Source organism: Quercus suber, unplaced genomic scaffold, assembly GCF_002906115.3.
Source record: "Quercus suber isolate HL8 unplaced genomic scaffold, Cork oak 2.0 scaffold_103, whole genome shotgun sequence".
NCBI classification, from domain to species: Eukaryota; Viridiplantae; Streptophyta; class Magnoliopsida; order Fagales; family Fagaceae; genus Quercus; species Quercus suber.
This window is the reverse complement of record NW_027069568.1, coordinates 109,160-118,997: the sequence shown is the minus strand read 5'-3', so window position 1 is coordinate 118,997 and position 9,838 is coordinate 109,160. Positions and strand designations below refer to the sequence as shown.

General features: G+C 32.6%; 1 protein-coding gene across 1 annotated transcript; it reads left to right on the top strand.

Annotated features, from left to right (window-relative positions):
- The first annotated feature begins 1,702 nt into the window (after window positions 1-1,702).
- LOC136068191 (metal transporter Nramp7.2-like) lies at window positions 1,703-5,188 on the top strand. The gene is made up of 6 exons (XM_065775008.1): window positions 1,703-1,909; window positions 2,038-2,116; window positions 2,201-2,241; window positions 4,518-4,596; window positions 4,717-4,821; window positions 4,986-5,188. The coding sequence occupies exons 1-6, from the start codon at window positions 1,778-1,780 to the stop codon at window positions 5,147-5,149; spliced, it is 600 nt and encodes a 199-aa protein (XP_065631080.1). The 5' UTR covers window positions 1,703-1,777; the 3' UTR covers window positions 5,150-5,188.
- The last annotated feature ends 4,650 nt before the right edge of the window (window positions 5,189-9,838 follow it).

The window sequence follows — 9,838 nt, the reverse complement described above, 5'->3', positions numbered from 1 at the left end:
TTATTTATTTTACTCTAAAACTTTCGGTTGAGTTGTGTTATACGGTTTTTAAACCCTTAACCTGCTACCCGAACTGAATATTCAAGTTTTCTTAGAGAATGATTCAACCTGACCAATCATGGGCTTCGGGTCGACCCGCTGGGCTTCGAGTCAGTCGGTTTGGTTGGGTTTTGGACCTGTTGGATAGCCCTAAATTAACTAACAAAAAAGAAAAAAAAAATTGTTTGAAAAAAAATTTCACATAAAATATCTATAAAATATTTTTATTAATTTTATAGAATTTTTTCATGTGAGAAAATTATTTTTTAATGACAATTTTTTAACAAAATTAGACAAAAAGACTGACTTGAATAAATTTAAAATTTAGAAGACTCAATTGAACGAAAGTAAACTTAGAGGACTTAAATGAATTTTAGTTAAAATTAGAGAGTGCAATTTGCATTTTAACCTAATTTTTTAAGTAACTAATCTCATCACTCTTTATAAAGAATTAATTAAAAACATTAAATCAGATCAATTAATATAAATCATCTATCTTATAATAGAAATAAGTAATATATATATATATATATATGTATATCTAGTACGTAATCTTGAAACGGTGTACCGACACTAAAATATTCTGTTCCAGTAGTCAATCTGGGATGGCCTCCTAAACAAAATTCAAAACCTAGGTCCAAATGTAATTAGAATGCAAGGTCAAAGTTAATTGAGAAATTTGGTACTTGAAACCATTGTCTTAGTATAAAGCTCTCTTGAGATACGTAGTGAAAATTTTTATACCTATTTGTCGTGCGTAACCAAATAATAGTGGGTATATGAAAATTATAATTAGAAAATTATGATAATTTTTTTTCCGTTTGTTGGTTTGATAAGAGGGATTTTTCAGTGTGCAAATTCAACTAATATCATTATTTTAATATCATTACTATTTATTTTACACTACTAACACAGATGTTGCTACCACTGTTGCCACTATTACAATCCATCTGATCTTCAAGCTACCACCGTTCATCATTCATGCTATCATTGTCATCACTACTAACCACCACCGCCAATGGCATGCAAATTGTAATATATAAACATGCAATGTTTTTACCACTTGACAAACAAAAACAAAAACAAAAAAATTTAAGGTTAAACTTTGGAGGTCCTTTTTTTCATGGGTTTTCTTTCACACCCTTGTATTGAAATTAATGGGCAGAAATTGTGATGAGAAGCCCACCCGATCTCAACCAAGTTACATTGAGACAATTTATAAATAGACATGAGCAAATGCAAGTCATGTTACGAAAAAAAAAGGGGCTAATCTACGTGTTTATTTGTCTTGATCAAATGGATGATACAGGGTTAGGTATTTCTTTGCCAAAAATAAAAGAAAAGGCAGGTAGAGTTCTTCCAAATAGTAGCCAAGGAGTGGAAACATCATTCTTAGAATATCTTTTTGTTTTGTTTATTCTTAAATAGTAGACCTCTTCAAGACGAAAGGAAGTGAAAATTTTATTTCTCTACAAAGAATTTTTTTTTTTTTTTTTTTTTATAAGAAAAGAAAAGAAGAAAGAAAGAAGAAAGTGACATGTCCATATTTGGCGATGAGGATGGAGACAAGTTGGAGTTAGTGTAGAGTGACTGCTAAGCCGTCCTCAATTACCAAACATAGTGCTTGATTATTCATGCCACATTGCACTATAAATAAAGGAGCTCCATTTGAAACTTTCACATGCAGTAGTTAATCAAAGTCGAAAGAGAGAAACACAGAGAGAGAAAGATAAAAAGAATGAGAAGCCAACAACAACCGCAGCACGTAAGTGATGTTGTACCATCATCATCATCAAGGGGAACCCCGCCCCCTAATATCACTGATAGTCCTGATCATAAACAGTTTGATCATCATGATGAGGACTCTCAGGTTTTTCTCACCTCTTTTCGTGCTTTCTTAGCTATGCATTTTTCTATCTTTAAATTTCTTGGTTCTATATGTTTGGATAGATTATCTTATTAGAATCAACATTTGAGTATATATGATTGATGTTCCAGAAACCTGAATGGAGGAAGTTCCTATCATATGTAGGCCCTGGATTCCTTGTCTCCTTAGCTTATCTTGACCCAGGCAATTGTGAGTCTCTTTCTGCAATTGTGAGTATGTTTGTGTGCATGTGTGTGTATTTGACAAAGTAATATCATTTTTACCATGTTGCAGTGGAAACTGATCTACAGGCTGGAGCAAGTCATAGATTTGAGGTAAATCAAATAGAAAAAAGATGGAACTAGCTATTACATGAAAAATTATGAAGAGAGAAAGTCAGCCTTTAACAAAAGTTTAGATATATTAGAGCATCACCAGTAGGTTGACTATATCTATTTTTTGGAGAGACAAGCCCACTGTTTACCCCAAAAACTCCCTCCAACAGCTTATCCATCTCCAAATTTTTTTTTTTTAGATTTGCTACATTAGCTCTCCAGGCATGGAGAGCACTATAGCAATTATTGTAGCTCCTTTAAACAATATCATCCCTTAAAATATTACTGGGTCCTTTCTTTTTCTTCCTCACTCTCTTTCTCTCTTCTTTATCTCAACAGCTACAAAACGCAAAATACAATCCAAACACGAAAATAATTTTCCTCATAAACTAAATGAAATTAGAAAAAAAAAAAAAACAAATAGAGAGACCTGTTCATGAGCAAAAGATTCAGCTCAATAATCACAACTGATTAAAATATTTAATTTTCACTCAATAATCACAACAGTAACAACAGAACTATTCTTGATCTTTTCTCTCAAACATCTCTAAACTCAGTCTCAATCAAACATTCACAACGGCTACAAACACAACAATCATTTCTCTTAAACATCTCTAAACTCAAGCATAACCAAAATACAAACCCAAAAACACAATCTTAAAATTAATCAAATCATAACAATAAAAGAAAAAGTAAAAAAAAAAAAAAAAAAAAAGAGACAGAAGCCATCTAACCCATGGTGGAGCAAAAAAGAAACAACGTCTGCCTGTGTCCTTTTATCAATGGTGGAGCAAGCAATCGCTTGTTCTTAATTTCTCTGTTTCTTATCACTGTAGATAGTGTTCTAGAATCAAGTAGAAATAAAAATAAATAAAAAATAAAATAAATAAAAAAAGAAAGAGCTAGAGAAAGAATGAGAGAGCTGGAGAAAGTGAAAGTGTGATCCAGAATGTACTAGAAAAAGAAAAAGAAGGGTAGATAGAGATGGGAGTGGGATAGGTGTGTGGTGGAGAAAAAAACAAGAGAAAAAAAAACCGTATGGATGTAATTAAGTTTGGAAAAATAATATAAAAAATAAGAAACGACAATTAAGAAATGTTACCACAATATTTTCACAATAAATTTTAAGTAATAGAATGTTATTAGCTAATATTGGTGAATAAAAAAATAATTTTAGTAGTGGATTCAAATTAGAACTAGTAACAACTTTCCACATAAGATTTTGATATGATTATTGTGAAAGTATTGTAAAAAATATTGTGGATATAACGTTTTTCATTGAAAAATGTAATTGTTGGGAATGAATATAGGAAGAATAAATTATTATAAAAAAAGAATAAAAAATAAATGAAGAAATAATATTTAAATGAGATGGAAAAATGATAGAGAGTCGGTTGGAAAGTGTATTTGAAAAAGTAAGTAAGTAAAAAGTAAAATGAACAATTCACTTTCCAAACAGTACAAAATTTTGAAGAGGCTACTAGTGATGCTCTTATAGGTTTATTTTGAAACATTTCCCAAGAAATATTACTTTTACTCCTTATAGAAGTTTTAATTATATTACTTCTCTTTAAAAATAGAGGAAATATTAAAATTTTAGATTAATATAATTTGAAATATTAATTTATTTCTTGAGTGAACTCACGCATATGATTTTTTTTTTTTTCCAATTGCTGTCAAAACTTGAACAATAATGTCAAATTTTGAATGAATTGTTTCTTATATAAATTCATTTTACATGAATAATTAGTGAACCGTTTATAGATTAATATTTGAAAATAAATGTATTTATCTCATTAATACATGAAAATTAATTAATACTTTGACATAAATGCAAAGTTTTGTTGCAATGAAAATTTCATGAAGAGTATTCATTTTCTTTTAGAATAAAGTGCACTTTTAACTCTTAAAATTTGTAATTATTTTCATTTTGGCCATTTTAGTTTTAAATATTACATTTTGACTTTTCATATTGGATTCAATCTTCATATTGGCCTCTTCGTTTGTTTGTTTATTTGTTTTTTTTTTTTTTATTAAAAATTTTAAAAAGTAAAAGGCCAAACAGAAAACTGATCAAACATGAAGGATTAAAATAAAAATTTTGAAACATAAATGATTAAAATGAAAATAACCCAAAACTTAAGCACCTAAAATATATTGAATCAATTTTTTTTTTTTTTTTTTGAGAAACTGAATCAAACATAAATGGCCCAAATAATTAGAAATTAGTTTAGAAGAGAAATATTAAGCATGGTCGTGCTATTTGCTATTTTCAGCTACTATGGGTGATACTTATTGGATTGATCTTTGCGCTCATAATTCAATCTCTGGCTGCAAATCTTGGTGTAAGCACTGGTAAGATGCACAACAAACAAATTCTAGAACAAATTATAGAAGTTACTATAGTTTCTGCCTCAATTTTCTTCTTCTTCTAGTAACGAATCAAGATAAATTTTTGTTTACGTATTACCATAGGCAAACACCTTTCAGAATTATGTAAGGCTGAGTACCCAAAATATGTGAAGTATTGCCTGTGGTTGCTAGCAGAGGTTGCAGTCATAGCTGCTGACATACCCGAAGGTAAAACAATAAAATTGACTTACAAAGACAAATGATATCATTACCATATTAGTTGATGCATGCACTAGCCTCATCATTCTTGAATTATCCTCTCATCCATGTCTCCTTGATCATATTCAAATTAAGGAAGAAAAAATATTTTCAATTTTTTCAATTTGTGACAGTGATTGGAACAGCCTTTGCACTAAATATATTGTTCCATATTCCAATTTGGACTGGAGTTCTCATCACTGGTTTGAGTACTCTCTTACTTATTGGCCTACAGAGATACGGGGTAACTTATTTTATTACCTATTTTAAATTTTCTGCTCCATTAATTATTTATTAGGAAATTTAATTGGGTGTTTAATTTTTACACTCAACTATATATCCACATACTTTATGTGATATTTTTGTTGGGACAAAAATGAATTGACCCCTTGCAAATTAATTAATTACCCAAGTTAATTAATTAAATTCAATTACATGCAGTGACATGGTAGCACAAACAAATCATCAACTAAACTAAATGCAGCAAAAATTAAATTTGACATGGTGATTTGTTTACGAATGGGAAAAACCACTAAGGCAAAAGCCCCACCAGATGATTTTAAGGTCACCACTCCCAAGAATCCACTATTATCAATCACAAGCGGTTACAAGTATAAGAAATCTTACCAAACCCTTTGGTATATCCCGAAATACCAACCTACAGTTGAACCCTTATCCCAATACCCAATTGGACTTGTATTGTAGCGGCAATCTTTCCGTTTAATGTACGAATTTTAGTACGTGACTAACCAATGATACACGTATTCTAGTACGTAACTAACTCCTTTGCACGAATCTCAGTATGTGACTAACTCCACAGTAACCTTTTGATTGATGTAGTTGGTTTGCTATAGCTTCACATAGAAACACTAATAAGATCTTCAATGATGGTGTGAAAGACTTTGCTTGGTTACAGAACCTAAAGGCGTACAAGAAACGCAACAAGAACTCTTTCTTCTGTAGGAGGAGGCTAGGGTTTCAAAAGGAAAACCTTATGAAGCTCTTTAAGGTTAGATTTTTCTTTTTCCACCTCCTTGTTTAAATAGGAACTCAATGGGCTCTCCAATTCCAAATAAGTATACACAAACCTTGGGCTTTCCTAGTCCAATAAAGATTATACAAACCCATAAACAAATAGTCTTTTAGAATAAAAATATTGTTGGCTATAGTCTAAATCCCGTAACCTCGATAGATTGAGACATGTGTCGAGCTTTAATGAATCTCGACAAATCAAGCTTCTATCGAGGAGGTATCAAGACCTGCAATTGCACTTTTCTTGAGCAGTTCTTGAGTAATTTTCATGTCTTAAATGTAACCACTTGTAATGATAATCTTGAACCTATTTAGATTTATCTAAATACAAGTAAAATGCGTTTTGGCACTACATAATAATATGTCACTTACAATTTTTATGCCAACTATCAATTATCTACGTACGTTTTTGGCTAGCCGCTAATTATTATTTTATTTTTAATTGAGTCTAATATTTTTATGGCCAACTATTAACTATATACGTACGTTTTTATGGCCCTTTAATTTTTTAAGAAATGTGTATAATATTTTTATTCTCAACCATCCACTTACGGTATTCAGCAAAAAGAAATCTACTTACCCCACCAACCCAAATAATTTAAAAAAAAAAAAAAAAAAAACTACGTACGTTGTGTGACATATAGTTAGGTTTTATTACATAGTTTACAAGTAGTACAGTTTGTTTATACACGAATACAGTGGGGAAGGTGGGGGGTACTATTGACTCTGTTTCTAGCTTTTGGAACACTCTTTTAACAGGAAAATGGCCTAGTTTAGTGTTTTCGTGCATTGAATTTATTAAAATATGAATCTATGTCAAACATTTGTCACGTGTGATGTGTGTATATCACAACTAGTTTACAGCACAAAAACACTATACCCAATTCTTATCCCTTAAAATTTAATTAATCATTGATGTATAATGCCCCTCTCTGTTGCTATCAAGTACTACTAGTCAAAAGAATTTTCACGTTATTTGACTCGAATGAAGCATATTTTTGTGGTTTGGATACACGTTTTCTACGGTTGCATTTGTCTTCTTTTTTTTTTTCTCTCTGCTTCAGCACTCATTTCAGGAGACATGGCTACTGTTTATAAACAGTAGCTGTATATTATTGACTTTTCAGCACATCAGTAGGTCTGTGCACTGTTTACAAACCCACAAATCTCACCTTTTAGCAACTTTTTCATTAAAAATTGGTCTCATGACACTATTCACATATTTAAAAATTATTTTGTTACAGTGTTTTCAGATTTTAGTTTTTAATTTCAGTAAAATAAGTTCTATCCAAACAAAACCAAGTTGTGAATTAGTTACCAATAATGTATGCATTTTAACTGTTTGTTTGACTTTAGTTTTTACTTTATTTTTTTTTTCCCACTTTGTGTGGAGGATTGCATCACTGTTTTAGATTTTTAAGTATTTTGTCGTTTTTTAAATTTTTATTGCGTGGATAATGCCCTGTGTCTTCAGAATTTGCTGCTGCGTGACTCTTGCTGTCTAAGTCAGACAAATAAATTAGTACACTAATTGATCTGTTGAAAACGATTTCTTATTTTGTGACACGTTAGAATATAAATCTTAGCATATTCTTTTCTTTTCTTTGTTTTTGGCAACTTCACTTGAAAGTTGAAACCGAATTTTTACAATTATGAGAAACAAATAGATGCTTAGATCACCCTGACTTCAAGTAGATGCATAATCTCTTACACAACATGAGTCATTGAGATATGTGGAACTTTCACACGGTGAGCGAGTGAATTTTGCATGAGATACCTACTCTTACTGTAAGTTTTTAGACCCCTTAAAACACAACCGGATTAACCTAATAAATGTGCCAAGTGATTACTTAGTCCAAATTTCAGATCTAGGTTATTACAAAGATAAACTTAATATCATGTATAACAGCGGAAATATAAATAACACAAAGATATAATCACTCAGGAAAACTAAATCAATAAAAAACCTGGGGAGGATTTAACCTAGCTATCCTCAAGGTAAACTTAAATCCACTATAGAAAAAATTGAAGTTCTACAATAAGACTTAGACCACTAACATCTTATTGCTACCCACCAGTAGAAACTTACTGACACGACCACGTGCAAGCTCCGAGACCACGGACTCCTTCTTTCTTGGATTCTCCAGCAAGTACAAGCACACCTGCTTTTGTATCTTTAAGCTCCTTAGTGCAGCAACTAAATGGTCATCAAGTTCTTGAAGAAATTTCCTTCTTGATTATCCTAAACTTGTGTGAAGGAAAGCTCCTAACAGATATCACAAGAGATTCACACAAACAACAATATGAGCAACCTCTAAAACGTGGTTAGGGTTTGCCTTATATACCTAGAGCAAAAACATAAAACCCTAAACGTTGTAGGAGTTAGGGCTGAGTTTGAATTATGCAGCAAAAATGCATTCTACCCAAGATTCGATTGATCGAGCCTAAGCTTTGATCAATCGAGCCAGGCCGAAATGCATAATAACTACTGCATCAGCTCAATTCCAACTTTACATAAAATAACCAACTTTGAGCAAGTCTATACAAGACTAACCAACTTGTTTTGATCATGATTTGCCAACTGTAAGGTTGAATTTAATCAATCATCTTGTTGGCTTTATTTCATGCCAAATTTGCTTGTATTTTAGTAATTAGTAACCTGTATTTAGGTGGGAATCTTGTAAGGGTAGTGAGTGAAAGAGTGTGAAGGAATGCTTAAGATTGTGCAAAGAAGTAGGGACTCGCAACTGGATCTCACGGGTGGCTCGCGACTTACAAGCCGCCAGAAGTTGCACACGTGCCAAGCATGCCAAAAGCTGAAAAGTCACGCTAGCTGTTGCACTACAGGACAAAAGTCTCAAGCTAGCTAGGCCGTTAGTTCGCGACTTGAACTCGTGACTCAACCCAGTCACGAGGTCAAGTCGCCAGAACATCCTGTTTGGGAAAAACTGACTCTTCGCATTACATTCTCACCCTAGTATAAATACCCCTCATTCCCACAAAATGTAGAGAGCTTCCAGAGAGAATTTTGAGAGAGAAACCCTAGAGAAAAATAAGATTGCCTCATCCACAATCTTCACCTAAGAGACTCTTCAAATTCCTCTACTCTCTTCTTCTCCCTTGATACATCCTTAAGAGGTTCTTGACCAAATCATTTTCTCACCATACCCACGTCTATGAGAAGGCTCTTTTGGTGCTAAGGGAAGCAATTTGGAAGGGACCAATGATTATTAGTTGATGATATTTTTTATAGCGGAATCCGATAAGCTAAAGAAGAAAAAGTTTCGGCGCAATCTGGTTGGAGCAAGAAGCTTGGAGGGCTTAGGTACCTAGGTAGATTAGGCTTGGAGGGTCTATTACTGTTCATGTATCCCAACTACATTTTTTAGTGGATTATTGACCGCTTGGAGGGCGGTGGAGAGGTTTTACGCCGAGAGCTTCGGTTTCCTCTTCGATAACACATCATGTGTTGTCCTTGTATTTGCATATCTCTTCCCTTTATCTTTACCATTTAATTATTGATGTGATTGTGATTATTTATGGTTTAGATTGTTTATCAATTATGTTTTAAGCTTGTTATCATTTTTCGCACATACATTGTTTGATATAAAGCTTGAATTGATAATTTGTTGTTTGGGGGTCTAAACGTTCATAATGTTTTCAACACTATTTAAACTTTCAATTGGTATCAGAACGGGTGCACTTGTTGTGGTTTAAACACCTTAGTGCGATCCCTAACCCCACATTGAGATAGATAGGTCTCAATCTCTAAATGTGCCACCATTTTTTTATGGTAATAATTATGCATTTTGGAAAGTCCGAATGAGGGCATTTTTGTGTTCTATTGATGATGCTGTGTGGGATGCAGTTGAAGTGGGTTGGACTAAGCCAAAGGCTGCCAAATCCACTTGGGATAAGGCAGCTCTTGCGATGGCGAATGCTAATAATAAAACCT